Below are 15,124 nucleotides of genomic sequence, written 5' to 3'. Positions count from 1 at the left end.
TGTACAACCAACAAGCAAACTCAACACACATTTCAAATTATTAAAAAGTTTATTGAATTACTAGTCAAACTACACATTCTGCTTTGCGGTTAAATTGTCACACCTCTACCCTGATATCTTCAGCCGTCCGAAGCTCTGCGGCAAGTGCGCACATTCCACTCATGTTCCGAGTCATCTGTTGGAAAATATTTCATTTCAAATTATTCTGATTTTTATTTTTATTTTCTGAGAAAATACGGGTAACAAATTCCAACAAAATCATTATCTTATCAATTGACCTATGTTAAAATTGGCTATAAAGAAAAAAAATACACAGTGCAGAGGGAAGTGAAAAAGGTAGTTTTGTTGAACTCACTTGAAACGTTTAAATCAAATCTGTAATAACCAGTAGCATGCATAATTAAACCTCAGGTCATTTTGTGTGTGAGGCTGCAACAGTGAAGTGCCATTCAAGTCTCGGTTAAATTTGTCAAATCAAGATAAGCCTGACAATTAGGAGAAAATAACTTCTCAAAAGCTACTTCAGACACCAATAAATAATAACCCCCCCCCCCCAAAAAAAATGGACGCCAGTTCTTTCTAAGGCGAAACGACAGCCAGAGGAGCAGATAATAAACCCGTTTTTCATTGTTCCAACTGAAACCACTAGCTAATTGCAGGGGAAGTGAGCTTTCTCTGGAGCGCGCGCAGCTGCACGCACTTGAGCGGCTCGCGGGCCTCACCCCCAGGTTCCACTGCGCGCGGGGCTCCATTGTGCAGGGGAGCAGGTCTGTGGCTCTCGGACTGATTGTGTGTAATTGCCAGCGACGGGCGTCAACACTAACAGCCACTTCAACCGCAGAGCAGCACCCTCCTCTCTTTCTGTCTACCTGCTCTGATCGGGAGGTCAATTGAACACGTCGGACACGCAGGCAGCTGCCACGCAAACGGTCTTTGTCAAATACTTTGTTAGTGAAGAAATTATTGCAGCCTATACGTCTCTGCATCACCGTGTTGCCATTAACTGATCTCAATGGGCCACAACCTGTCTTAATGATAATTAGATTGGGACATTTTCATATTTGCTGTAATTCCACCCTCTTGAAATTGTAGAGCAGCGTTTATCTCAGGATTTAAGTCATGTCTAATTGCTACCTTGAGTTGTTTCAGGGCACAGGTGGCTGGTATATTTATTTAATTTCCTGCAATCTGAGGACAGCAGGACCTTTTTTGTTATTTGGGTTTTGTGAGTCAATACATTTAACTTCTAGAGAACTTAGGAGCAATCTGTAGTTATTCTGCTGAATACAAAAATAAAGAAATACAATCATTTTGTAGCTTGTTTCTCTCAATAAAGTAATAATGCATGCAAATGCAAAAGACGCATTTGCAGAAAAGGTATGTCTGTACCTTGCAGCCTACCTTGCAGGTTTTCAACGGATTTCCATCTTGACAGTAACAACCTGCATGGACAACCTTTGTGCAATTTACACTGAAGAGAGAGTGTGTGGAAGCGATAATGGTACCTTGTTAAAGTCTGTTTATCTTAATCCTTAAAATACACTCAGAGGGAAAAGTGTTTCCTTCCAGGCTAATGGCAGTGAATTAACAGAGACACACACCTACAAACACACATACACAAAAAGACAGATACACTTGCCTAATTAGCAAAAGCACAATGTTGAGAACTGCTGCATGTGATGGTGAGTTAAAAAATGTAATATTTACAGAAGCTACAACCCTGTGATATCAAGTGACAAACTCTGAAATTGCTCCACTGACAGTACCGTAAAACTCAAACTAAAGTACTTTAATGTGCAGGATATGCTAATATAAGCACATTTAGTTTCACAGTAGAGACAGTACATCTCAGAGCCCAAACAAATATTCAGACACAGGCTACATGTATAAATCATCTGTCTCAAATTAAAAGGCAGCAGCCTTTAGTTTTCTGTCTTGATGACATCACAGAGAACAGCTGCGGTTTTCCGGTTTCTAGTTTTGAACAGATACTGATCTTTAAAATTATTAATCCATCTGTCACGGCTCACATTGTTAACATGTGATTGCTGTTTTATGGTGAATTTTGTTTTAAGGATGTATGAAAAATGAGAGTTTCAGGAAAGGCAGCGCACAGATATGTTCCACTCCCCAGGGCCTCAGGCTGATTTTATCTGTCTGTGAAACACCTCGGCTGGACAGGGACAAAGGGAGTGGCTGTGGTTGGTCACTAGGGGTGTTTTCCTTGGCAGAGGAATGTTTTCAGTGTGGAACGCTTTCTGTGTGGGGTTTCAAAGGGAAGCAGTTATTCCAGAAACAGGAAAGAGCTACAAACAATATGGCAACACTTGGGCCCCGCTGGAGCTGCTGCCGTCTCCTGCACCACTGCTGTGTTGCTGCCTGTTGCCAAGAGAGAATATACACAACTGACTGTGTGTGTGTACTTGTTTATAATAACAGAACATGCTCAATTAGTCAGTGATGGGGATTTGATTGTGCAGATGTGGCCTATGTATCTTTTCTCTTTATTCTTTTTTAATTATAGCTTAACAGAGTAGCACAACTGTTTTATATTGCACCTCCAAACTTTAGCTACAACAAATCTCATCATCAAATAAAAACAGCCATAATGAGTTCTTTGCATTTAAAATGTTTAGTTCGTTAATTGTGTGATGTGTCTTTTAGACTGAACACTAAACATTTGATTGGGTTTTAATCTGTTCGGCTTATTCAAGCTAGTTTAACTATGATGCATTAAGGTGGCAAAATTAAACTGCATTTTTTATTAATGAAATAATTAAAATTTCAAGTATTATTACACATTTTATAGACAATTTAGTTACATTTGGGCCTGTTTTGTTTTGAGGGTTCATTATGTTTGAGTTTGAGTTGAGTTCATCATTTTGTGGTTGTTTTGTGTCTCTTTCTGTTGCCTTTGTGTCTTTCTTCTGACCTCTTTTAAACAAGCAATATGAACAGTAAATTTAGAGGTTCTAGCCCATTAGCCCCCCCCCCCCCCCCCCCCCCCCCCCCCCCACACACACACACACACACACCTCTGGGGCTCCTGTTCAATAATCCATCCATTGGTTCACATGTCAGTAAAAGAGGTTCATCAGTTCAAAATATGCTCCATTGCTTGTAGAGACATTCTTCTCTAACCCACTTAAATGATTTCTGGTTCATGCCCCAAATTACCTAGTAGTGAAATGTTGAATACTTTTGCTGAATCAGCATCAGATTAATACTAAGTTAATTTTAGTACCTTGGTGCTGAGCATGCTATGACGTGGGCCATACATCCAACTTTTATTGTTTATCCAAAGTGACTTGAAATTTGGGAGCAGTTTGAGATGCAGTGTGATATTTGCTCCAGTATACCTTCATGAGTTGAGCAAACTCCTAAGAATAATTGCTGACCTGGTCAAGCACGCGCTGCACATGACTTTTAGCATTTTTTGCACAAGGAAGAAGAGGGTCTGTATATTATAGATCACTGTTTAGTTTAGTTACAGCTTATTTTTAAACCCTCAATTCACACTGTGAGTGACACACTTACTCTCACACTCACTATAAAAACATTTGTACCTGTATTTTTGACATGTCCTTTCATACAACACAGTATTGCAGACAACAAATCAGTTCAAATCCAAAAATAATCTATACCTCTTGGGGAAAATTAGCAACTGATCCTATTGTTTTGCTACTTTGTTTGGCACTATTCCAAGAAGGGCTGTTTGTCCAAGTTAGCAACAGTGACTAAGGAGGATAAGACTTTGCAAGGGGTCAAATTCACTTCCTAATAATGATTGGAGGCTAAAACTTAAAGAATCTGCTGTTTAAAGCAGTTTGACATGCATCTTTTTTTAACTTTTCTAAAAATAAGACTTAGTCTCAACTGTCTTCACTGGCTCAGTTCTTCCTTGACCTGCATTCACCAGTTGTAACCACTACATGGGGAGCTCCTTCCTCTTTTCTTGTAACAGCCAACATCCCCACTGGGAGGGTGGGTCTTCCCTGTGTCCCATCATCCTCACAGTCCTCATCCTGGTAGGAAACCATGTGGCAGTATATTCTGTATTCACACCCCTGACAAATATGCCTTCACCTCTTAAGTTTAAAAACTCCATGCAGGATATTTTAGCATTCTTCTCAAGATGGCTATAGCAAGACCATGAGAGCATGTAAAAAATTCTCAATAAGAGTCAGCATTCTCACAGAAATTGTTCAGTTTTGCAAAACCTGTCCAGAAAAACAGAGGAAAAGCCTACATGCTTTCAGGTATAAAAAATGTGTAGATTTTATTTTTTGGAGGGCTGTTGAGACTCTGGATGAAAGTGGTGGACCAAAATAACAAAATAACTGGGCAACTGAACTGCACGTCAATAAGAGCTTCAGTGAAGCTGCTTCCATGGATAAAAATGATGATGTGTTCATACACAGCAATACAACTAGACTTGATCTTAAAATAAAAACACTACTGCTGCCATGTACAGTATATCTACATCGTCCTTCATTCCAGGTACACAAAAATAAATGTGAGTCAAAACCCACTGCCAATTTCATAACACTGCCTAGTGATTTAAATCATGGCACGAAGACTTGACGAGCAGATGTCAGAAATTGGGAATTCGTATCTGGACACTTGACAGACTGAATTTACTTCAGATCATGAATTACAAAGCAGGCCTCTCACTTATTGGAGAATGTGTATTGAATTTTCCACTTTTGAGAAATAACAAAAGAAAAACATTTTAAATCACTGCAACAGCCTATAGAAGCATGCTTATCAGATGCAGTAATGTTCCATTAGAGAATCCAGGGATAATCTATTTAACATAGCTCTATAGGTTCTTGTTATGAAATCCCTCCCATATGGCTTCACAGTATGCAGTATGTTAAAACATAGGGAAAGACATAGGGAAAGAAACAAACTCATTACAAGAGTTTCAACAAATTTGCACATCTTCTATTTGGCCTGTACTAAGTCGCATGGTTAAAACGTAGACATGCTTTCAACCTTAGAACTCACATGGTACAGTATACACGTGAGTGAATATTTCCTTCTTAGAAAAAACAAAACATAAAAGGAGTAGAGACTAAGGAAGTCCTCTAAGAACTGCATAAACCATTAGCTCAGCTAGGTGTGATTACTAAAACCATACTGTATGTGTGTTGTAAGTTACAATTTGGAAACGTAATTTAAATCAGCGGCACCAGCAGCAACCAACATAATTACTGTAATTCTCATATTCCTAGGTATAATTGGCTATGGAAAGAGGTGGTGCTGCTTTATTAAGTAGGAACATAAATACATCTAACATACAGGAATCTATCATTGACAAGGTGCTAAATTGGACTTAAAACTCTATGATTAATTTGAAATGTAAATTTCTGTTTGCTCTTAATTTTTCGCATTTGTCTTGTCATCATAGACAAAGATGCCTGGATATTACTCAAAACACAGAAAGAGCTAATCTGGCAACGAGCCAGGGGAAAAAGACAAGAAATGTAAGCAGTGAGAAAAAGAGGTTTTTGATTATGATAAAGATGTTGTAAAAATTGTCAATGGCAGCAGTGGTGGTTAAAAAAAAAAACAGTTCACAATGTGCTCAGGTTCGAAGGTATCCATTATTTAGCAGTAAATAATTATTATTATAAAGCAAAGAAAAGGGTCGCATGTGCACCATTTCACCAAGGTCCACAGTCTTTGAGGTTACAACAGTGATAATAACAGGATATTTTCCTTCACCTGCATTCCTGAGGAATCGACCTGCGTAGGAAGTGACAACTCTGATAGTGGGGTCATAGAAGCCATCCCCACAATCGTAGCATCCATCAGGAATAACACGTGGAGGATGCAGATTGGTTAGCTGCGATTCTCCTGTATGGACAGAGCAGATGTTTTGTACTGAATTATGTGTTTAACGTTATTTAGTTGCTAATATTAGCGGAGGAGTGGTTGCAATCCAGATAATTTTGATTTCAAAGCTTTGAAAGTTCTTTTTTCTGAGAGCATTCAATACACAATAACTTTTGTTTTGCTTAATGTAAGTCTAGGCAGCCTTACTTTAGCGTGTTGATGCGGTAGTGAGTGAGAGTTAACTGACTCTGTGAACAGATGAGCAGATGAATTAATACAGACCTGCAGGTCTGAGTCCATTGCACCTCTCGGTGTAGAACCGCCTGTCATAACCGTCACAGTAGTCCCAGCCCTTCTCATGATACTGCAGACCATCGGCGAAGGTAAATAACCCCTTGTGATGAAAGAGAATGAAAATCACTGAGTATAATCTTTATTCTTCAATCATAAACTTAAAGGGTTATTGCATAAACATTATTTAAAAATTCAAAATTTCCTCTTACTTCTAGTGGTGCATGTGTACATAACATTAAAATTTTACATATGAATATTTTGCAATATCCAAATTTTCTACCACCCCAGTATAAAGAGGGGATGGATGGAATCTCATTTGTGTCTCTAGTAAGAATGTCCCTGTTACTCAAGGTAAACAAAATATCGCACCGTTGACAGTTTTTATTAGACTATTTTGTTAGCAGAAATTTCTTCTAGTGGAAACTGTTGAAAGCAAGGTCTCACGCTCATACTATCCAAACATGGTTTCTGAAAAGATAAGTTTCTGTTTTGGTTTTCAGAGTTTTGAGTGCAAAAATGCAATTTCCACCATTGTCATTGACATTTCAGAGATGGATATCTCAAAATCTCAGCAGATGAAACCAAAACTGTCTGCACAGATATCACTAGGGAAAAAGGATAAAAATTTGCCATTTCGGGTAAAAACTTTGTGTGTAGATGTGTATTTGCATGTTATGCAGTTACAGAAAAGGAAAACTCCCATACATCCATACATCCATCCATCCACTATCTTAACCATAAGTCTGGTTCAGGGTTGTGGGGGGCTGAAACCAATGGTCAAGAGGCAGGGTACATCCTGGACAGGTCACTGGGCTATCTCAGGGCCAACACGGAGAGACATATACAGACAGACAATCAATCACACTTACATCCACACCTAAAGGCAATTTTAAAGTCACCAATTAACCTAACATGCATGTCCTTGGACTGTGCAGGAAATAGAAGTAACTGGAGGAAACTCAAAAGAGGACGGGGAGAACATGCAAACTCTACGCAGAAAGGCTGGAATCAGCAGGTAGTTTTAAACCAGGGACCTTCTAGCTGTGAGGTGGCAATGCTAACCACTTAACCACCCTGCTGCCAGGAGGAAAATATTTTTTATCTCAAAACCTTTTAAAGCATACATTGTTTAGTAATGTATGTTTAAAAAAGGTTAAACATACATGTAATGTTGCATTCTAGATACATGACAATACTAATTTCATTTCAGTTTTAATAACATGATTGGCAGTCATCATAAGGGCATTATTTATGATTTTATGATTTTGGTTTTAGTAGAGTGCACATTTGTTAAGAGATATTAACACTAACAGTAAAAAAGGAGAATAAAAGACCTACAGTATATTAAAGATTTGAATTTCTCATTTTGACTGACAACTGGTGTCACTGATTTTACCTAGTCCTATTTATAGACCATTTTCACAGTACACATTTAGAGCTGGGATTGCAGGAGAAGTACAGGTGCAAATAAGAACAACATTGATGGCCCAGCTCAACAGTAAGTATCCCATAAAGCTAGATCAATAAACCAGCATGAACCAGCATGCACAGTACGAGGGTCCTGGCTCTTCAACATATAAAAGAAAATTAGGTTTTGATTACAATTATTAACAACACTGTGTCTTTTCATGCTATACCATGTCAAAATGTATGCAGAAAAAAGATCTGTTAACCTGCAACAGTCATAATTACAGGTTACTGGTAGCTCAAAGGGTAGAGCAGCAAGGTAGAGCAGCAGGATGGGATGCAGAAGTCTGCAGGATCAAATCCCAGCCTACCCACCCAGGTGTGTCCCTGAGTGAGACAATCCCCGGGCTGCCCACTGGTCGTCCCAGTGACTCAAATGCAGAGAAAGAATTTCAGTATAACATGTATGTGCAACATTTATATGTGCTTACTGACAATAAAAGTTGTTCTTCTTCTTGTCATAGGTGGTAACTACACTCATGTGTTGCACCTAAGTACAGTTTTGATGTACTTGAACAGTACTGGATCGTTTCCATTTTATGTTATTTTTAGTACAATTCAAAAGCAACTAGTTAACTTTTTATTGCAATACATTTAGTTGACCGCCTTAGTTACAACAATTTGCACTTGTAGATTGTTAATCAAAATATAATGTATTAATAAATGCTGAGGTACTTTACAATTAATTCCACCTTTTACCAGCTGCTGTTTTTTTGGTTTTTGTTTTGTTTTGTTTGTTTAAATTGCTTTGGAGGAGAAAAATCAACGAGTGTGCTCTCAACTTCTTCAGGTAACATGCAGGGGTTTTTGATCTTTTTGTGTCTACTACTTACGGTATACTAACTGTTAAAATGTTAACGAAGCAGAAATAGGCTGAGCTGTAAGCTACCAAATGTAAATTCCTTGGTTAAAATTTCTGAGCTTATTGGATAGTTTAAATCTGTTTTGAATAGAAATAGGTTCTCTTGGGCTGGCATGGATGCAGGTGCAGGATAGTCTGGGCCAAGGTTATGGATATGGTTCAGAGCTCCTATCAATTCAAATGAAATGTAGCTACAATCATGGTAGTAATTAAAATGATTGCTGTTGTGGCAAAAACCCATGAAAGATTGCTTCAGAGCAGGAACAACTACAGCCCCGTGTAGGAATAAAGGGAGAGAAACCTAATAACTACAACAATGATGGTGAGTGATTGCTAAAAGAGACCAGATGTATTAGTAACTATAACCAATGTGAAACATACAGTCTCATACATGTAGATGATGCATATATTTTAAAAAGCATGCTAGATCACACACACACACACACACACACACACACACACACACACACACACACACTCCTTACCTGTTTAGCTATACCGTTTTCCCAAATGGCTTCATATTTACTTCTGTTTGGAAAGTGCAGCACTCCTTTGCCATGGAACATCCCATTTTTCATCTCTCCCACATATTTGGTCTCTGTGGGAAAGGTGTACGCTCCATTCCCTTCCATCCTGAAATAGAGATGATCCACAGAGAGCTCTATCAACTTTCTGCTCTCCACAGGTAGCTAGATTTTATTAAGTTGTTTGTAGGCTATAAAGCCTGCTACTTTTAGGGTTATCAAAAACATATCAATGTACCTGCCATTTTTTGTTTTTCCTCTGTAACTACTTCCAAAAAGCTCCATTATTGTGTTGCTCCTTTCTCAAACTACACAAACAAGGACCCCCTGGATTATGGGAGGCTCATCGGTCAGGTTTACCGTCACCATAGCAACGCAGCACATTCAGGGTGGGAGGTTAATTTTAAAGCAACGTGCCACTGTCACAACCTCGTCATTATAAACAATTCTGAAATAAAATCTAACAGAACTTATAAGGAGCGCAACAACTTAAATTACATTTACAGTGTGTAAATGTTAGTTTATTAACTGCGCATATGGCAGCACCGAATCTCTTGTGTCTCGCTTGTCGATAGCGTCATCAAAACGCGCCTCAGCTACAGACTAAACCAAACTGACCTTCTCCGCGGCCTCGTCTTTCGTCCTAGAGGTAGACGAGGACCTTGAATGTTTTTCCGTAGCGTTTCGGGAATTTAGACGATTTTCATTCATTGTAAAGACACAGCCATGCCCACAACTTTGGAAGTTCCCACATTGCAGGAGCTGAATGTGGACGAGGTGAGCATGTTATTGTTGTTTAGCTTCATTGATAAATCACATTTAGAACATGTTAGCTAACTAGCCGCTCTCGCTAGCTGCTAGCTAACACTAAGTAGTTCAAAATTATGTTTAGTGGCTGAAACCTGGCGTCACCTTTCTTCTAATTGATGCAAGTTGGACGGTTTATACTGATATTAAAATCGACACGCAGTAAATTTGAAGGTATTTGGAACGGGTGCGTTTTTTGATATCCTTATAATAGCTTTATTGACTACAGTACATAGTATCGGTAGATTAAAACATGATTTTAAGCAGTTGTCGTGACAGCAACCGATAACCATTGTAAACCTTATATGTATCGTTCTTTTGATAGGCGTTACCTCTTTATTTTAACCCTGTGCAGAAAGTTTAGAATGTCTGTTCTGAAACAAATCCCTGAACTGTTTATGTCCGCCGCAATGGTATTTGACACTTTGAACTTGTCATTAAAATTCAGGTTTTATCTATGACTGGACTAACTTATATATTTCCAACTCAAAAAATGGACCAGTCACATGTCATAGAAATATGAATGCACGTACAGATTTCTTTTCCAAATCAGTAATTTCAAAAATGCTTATAATATGTCATGCATGAAACATTTAACTCACCACCCCACAAGTAATTTAATATTTTGTACTTTTTAAGTGTAAGCACTCATTGTGATTTAAAGGACCTTGCAATTTCTTCATATTGTATATAAAAAAATGTGATTGTTAGATTGGATGAACTATGCATAATTGTATTGGCTTGTTCTCAATATATCTTAATTTGTGTTAGATTATAATTTACATAAAACAAATAAACTAGTTATTCACATATTTCCATTATAGATTTAAAAATAACTCTTTGGAAGAATAAATGGTTGTCCTGCAAGATTAAACTCAGACCTTCTAATCCTACACCCTTGAAATAAAAGGGTGATTTTAATGTTGTGGCTGATTTTTATAAAGGTCTTTAAAGTTTGATTTTAATAAACAATGGATATATCAACATTTAATACCATTAGCAAATATAACAATGTTGGAGTTTTTTAAAGTGAGCTTATCTTGCTGTTTCCAGCTATTTTCAGATCTGATTCTGTCTCTGAACTGGAGGAATATTAAATTGCATAATATCTGCATTTTATGCATCACATTAATCAAAAATCATCAAGTTTAACCCAAATGTTCCTCCATTAAAATAAGGATATATGTCTCTTACTGTTTTTGTCCAGATCAATGTGTCTTCTGCAGTGCTAAAGGCTGCTGCCCACCATTATGGCTCACAGTGTGACAAACCCAACAAGGAGTTCATGCTCTGCCGCTGGGAGGAGAAGGACCCCAGGAAGTGTCTAGAAGAAGGGAGAAAAGTCAACGAGTGTGCTCTCAACTTCTTCAGGTAACACACCCAAGGGTTTTTGATCTTTTTGTGTTGGCTACTTATACTAAATGTAAAAAAGGTAATCAAGCAGAAATGTGCTACAGTGAATATACTAGAAACCTAGTAGGCAAAGTTTTCCCTTTTAGAGATGAAAACTGCATCTCTCATCTACAAACAAATAGAATTCTTTGCCGTCAAAGTGAAGATGCAGCTGGACTCTGGACATGTGGACAGAAAATTGTACTAAGTTGCAACATACTGATGCTCGACAGTTGACCTTCCAGAGGTTACACTTGTTACATTTACACAGAAGATTTCCCTGTTCACATGTCTGGCTACTTGATCTGTACCATGTCTTCCTTTAAAAGCTTTACCTGAGTTCACTGAACCACAAGAGTGGAGAATTTGTAGCTAGATGAGTGATGTATTGACGATACTGAAGAGTATCGGCAAGATATTTAAGAAAATACCAGTGAGAAGACACATGTGCTTCTTTTTCCAAAGTCTGTCTTTAAAGTCTGTCTTTAAATACGCTGTACAAATCCTGCAAAGCGTACCCGGCTGTGCAGATTCGTGCATTTGTGATGCCATCCTTCTGCTGGCAGAACCAAACTTAATTAAAACAAAAATGTCCACAGCAACTTTCAATTCAACTTTTGTCAAGTGTTGCCAAATGTTTAAAAACTTATTTTCCACTGTTGGAGAGTATTTTGTCACAATAATATGCTGTTTGTTTTTTTATGTACCTTTATATTTTATCTATCCAGTATTTTAAATGATCCTATCCTTTTTATAATATTATCTTTATAAATCTATAATTTTATAGTTTTATATGTTTGCTGTTATTTGGCTTTTAAATAGGACATTCTCAATAAACATTATAATTTTTATTAAGTAAAAATTTGTAAATTTATGGAGACTGCAGTATGGTCTTTGTCATTATTCTTTGCAATCTTTATATATGACCAATAAAAACACCGTGTTAATTACATAAAGTGAACAAGTTAAATATAGGGCCTAATGTGTCTATGAAAATGCCACTGGGGCTACTTTAAGATGTGGTCTGGGGTTTTTCACTCTTGACTGCTGTGTCTGTGTTTACTTAAAGTTGTAGCCCAAGTGTTGGTTATATCCTGATGCCCATCCTGAAACTAAGCTTTTGTGTTTGTCTTAAATAAGTTGTTTTCACTTCTCAAAAAAAACAAAAAACCACCTGGCCTCTAATTCAAAAGCAGAAACAAACAACTGAATAAAGATAAACTGAGGGTGTCTGTGAAAGAGAAGTCCATAGAATTACTGTAATTAGGAAAGATTTAAGAAATGCTATAATTGCACCAGAGACCTGCATTGATTCTTAGTAGCTTCTAGTAACTGCCAGCCACCTCAAGGAGCATGTCGTTCAAATGACCAGTGAAAATTGTTATTATTGTTGGACTGACTAGTCATAATCCTCAATTCAGTGAAGGAACCTCGTATGTTTTGCTGTCTATTTTGAATTTCAAAAATCCTTTAAATCTAAATCTTCTACATCATATCTTCCTGCTCACACATAGAGCCTATGTGTTTTTTGTTTTACTTTTGCGTATTTGATTTATGATTCAAATCTGTGTTTGGATTTTGTAGGCAAATCAAAGGAAACTGTGCAGAATCCTTCACGGAGTACTGGACCTGCCTGGATTATTCGAACTTGGCAGAATTGCGTCAGTGCCGTAAGCAGCAACACGCCTTCGACAGCTGCGTCCTTGATAAGCTGGGCTGGGAGAGGCCTGAGCTGGGAGACCTGTCTAAGGTTAGAGTTGTGAGGGAATTACTGCGCATTCACAGTGTGAGCGGCTTGGTTGATGGGCGCTATTCTTTGTGATTGTGGGCTGTGCAAGAGACTCTGATTGCATCTGTGTAGTGTTCTTATTCAACTACAGTTTTAAGCAGGCATATCATATATTTCGGTGCTTTGGGTTTTTTTTTTAAGGGACTTGCAAACCTGCCTGGTAAGCATCAATTAGGGACCAGCAATCAAAGCAAGACAAAAAAGGTCTTGATAGTGGCTTTTTGGTCACTTAATTCTGTAGCCTTTGAAAAACACTTGCACATACCTGGAAATCTGTGAATGCCTCTAATCTTTGTTCTGGACATTTTGCACTCACCAGGCAGAGCTGTTCATAAAAGCAAATTTGACTTAAGATTTTTATGAAAGGTGTTCAGGATGGCTGTCCACACACTGGCACATTTTCCCTGGTTACTCATCTGTAAAACAAATAAAAAGGAAAATGGCAAGATGGTAACAGAGGAGAGGGGGAAGAACTGACCCTGAAGGGTAGAGTAACAGTAATGTAAAATGAGAGTTGAGGATGTAAATTACGATTCAAGTAAAGAGCTGCGAGAGGTAGAGGAGGAAAAAGGAAGTGTTCATGATCTATTTTTAAAGTGTGTGTATTTGTTCAAGGAAAATAGCTAAAAATAAACAACTGAAGTTGCTTTTATGATTTTAATAATTTCATTATTTGTCAGCCACAATAGAAAATTTTTAATTATTATGCTTCAAGTCAATTGAATTAAGACTGTTTTTTGTCCACAATAATGTTTTTTCTGGACACTGTTACACAGCGTATATTTTTTTCTTTTATAGGTGACTAAAGTGTCGACCTCGCGGCCACTCCCTGAAAACCCCTATCATTCTAGGCCATGTCCTACTCCCAACCCGGCCACTCAGGGTAAACTGGAGCCTTCGAAATACGGCAGCAGGTTATTCTTCTGGAACTGGTGAGGCAGATACAGAAGACCTTCCACAGTCATGGACTCTTTCCAAAAACAGCTAGACAGTGTGTGGCCGGTGACACATCCAGTCAAAATCCCTCAGGCGCATGCGCCTGAGAGATTTTGTGCCTTTTAGCACCTTTTGTTTGTCTGAGGCTTGGTTTTGGACAGGGCTCATGTCTCACCACTCTCCAGCATCCATAGGCAACATCATAGAGTTTATAGGAAGTAATGTCAGGACTCTTCCTGTCAGCTTCTGGAGAGTTCTTAAGTGAATAGTTGCAATATTCTGTCATTGTTGTCAAATAATAAATACATACATTCTAATACTGGATTTTGATTTTGTTTTGTTTTTTTCTATGACTCGGTTGCTTTTAAACGAGAAATCAAACCTTTAAAATGTTTTCTCAGATGTGAAAGAAACTTATTTATCTACTTCATGTTGGTCAGACACCATTTTGTTAATGTTAGCATATTGTAGAAACCACCATGTTTGCACATCTGTGTTTTGTCAGTGTGTGTATTGTCGGACTGATGGAGGGTAAGGCTGAAGGTCAAGGTTCTGGGTCACTACCTGTAGCCAGAGAGAGCTGCTTCTGCTTCCTCCTTTTCTCCCAGTTCACTTCCTGCCTGTGACCTGGACTGGATGAAGATTAGAGGAGTCATTTCAGAGATGCAGCGCAAAGTATATTGTTGCTGCTGGCACATGTCTGCTTGTGCACATGTCCTTGTGACCTTGAATGGAAGGGGATGCGAAGCCAATTTAAAGACACGCTCCCCTTTGGAACATAGAAGACTGTGCCAATGCACACACACATGTACTCGCGTGTCACAGGGAGATTGTCCAAGATCAAAGTTAAACTATAAAGTAAAGAAGAAAGATGTTTCATACAGCTTTACACAAAAGCTTAGATTTAGTTTAAGCATGAGTAACAGTTGTGACAGTGTTATACTGAAGATGAATGAATATCAATTGCTCCTGCTCCTTTTTAGTTTTTAACCCCTTTGCAATATAATTCTACATTGATTTCACAGTTTTCTAGTACTCAAAGGTGAAGATATGGCCCTGTTTTCCTGTATGTGGCTTCAAATTGTGTCCCCACAAGAAAACATTTATCTGTTATCGAGATACTTTTCTGTTATTTTTGCTTTTCCAGACTGATAATAACCCCCAAATGTGCTTTACATACATGTTTTCTACGTTTTTTTCCGTACACCCAAG

The 15,124-nt window shown here is 38.1% G+C and overlaps 2 protein-coding genes across 2 annotated transcripts; one reads left to right on the top strand and one right to left on the bottom strand.

Annotated features, from left to right (window-relative positions):
• Positions 1–36: 36 nt before the first annotated feature.
• On the bottom strand, positions 37–9,499 carry morn5 (MORN repeat containing 5). Its single transcript, XM_067484240.1, has 5 exons — positions 9,227–9,499; positions 8,950–9,097; positions 6,124–6,235; positions 5,731–5,862; positions 37–175 (listed from the first exon to the last, which is right to left on the bottom strand). Exons 1-5 carry the CDS (start codon positions 9,271–9,273, stop codon positions 120–122), a joined length of 495 nt encoding a protein of 164 aa, XP_067340341.1. The 5' UTR covers positions 9,274–9,499; the 3' UTR covers positions 37–119.
• Positions 9,500–9,585: 86 nt separating this feature from the next.
• Positions 9,586–14,236, top strand: ndufa8 (NADH:ubiquinone oxidoreductase subunit A8). The gene is made up of 4 exons (XM_067484239.1): positions 9,586–9,765; positions 11,003–11,166; positions 12,772–12,937; positions 13,775–14,236. Exons 1-4 carry the CDS (start codon positions 9,715–9,717, stop codon positions 13,910–13,912), a joined length of 519 nt encoding a protein of 172 aa, XP_067340340.1. The 5' UTR covers positions 9,586–9,714; the 3' UTR covers positions 13,913–14,236.
• Positions 14,237–15,124: the final 888 nt, after the last annotated feature.

Source organism: Channa argus, chromosome 18 (genome assembly GCF_033026475.1).
Source record: "Channa argus isolate prfri chromosome 18, Channa argus male v1.0, whole genome shotgun sequence".
NCBI classification, from domain to species: Eukaryota; Metazoa; Chordata; class Actinopteri; order Anabantiformes; family Channidae; genus Channa; species Channa argus.
This window is presented reverse-complemented; position numbering and strand designations above follow the sequence as displayed.

What these genes read in the sequence shown, in the direction of transcription:
- morn5 (XM_067484240.1), bottom strand. Translation starts at nt 9,273, where the DNA reads ATGGAGCTTTTTGGAAGTAGTTACAGAGGAAAAACAAAAAATGGCAG. An exon ending in CAATGGACTCAGACCTGCAG is followed by an intron (nt 5,863 to 6,123) that starts GTCTGTATTAAT and finishes CTGTCCATACAG; the next exon opens with GAGAATCGCAGCTAACCAAT. An exon ending in TCGATTCCTCAGGAATGCAG is followed by an intron (nt 176 to 5,730) that starts GTGAAGGAAAAT and finishes ATTTTCCAACAG; the next exon opens with ATGACTCGGAACATGAGTGG.
- ndufa8 (XM_067484239.1), top strand. Translation starts at nt 9,715, where the DNA reads ATGCCCACAACTTTGGAAGTTCCCACATTGCAGGAGCTGAATGTGGAC. An exon ending in TGTGCTCTCAACTTCTTCAG is followed by an intron (nt 11,167 to 12,771) that starts GTAACACACCCA and finishes TGGATTTTGTAG; the next exon opens with GCAAATCAAAGGAAACTGTG. An exon ending in AGCTGGGAGACCTGTCTAAG is followed by an intron (nt 12,938 to 13,774) that starts GTTAGAGTTGTG and finishes TTTCTTTTATAG; the next exon opens with GTGACTAAAGTGTCGACCTC.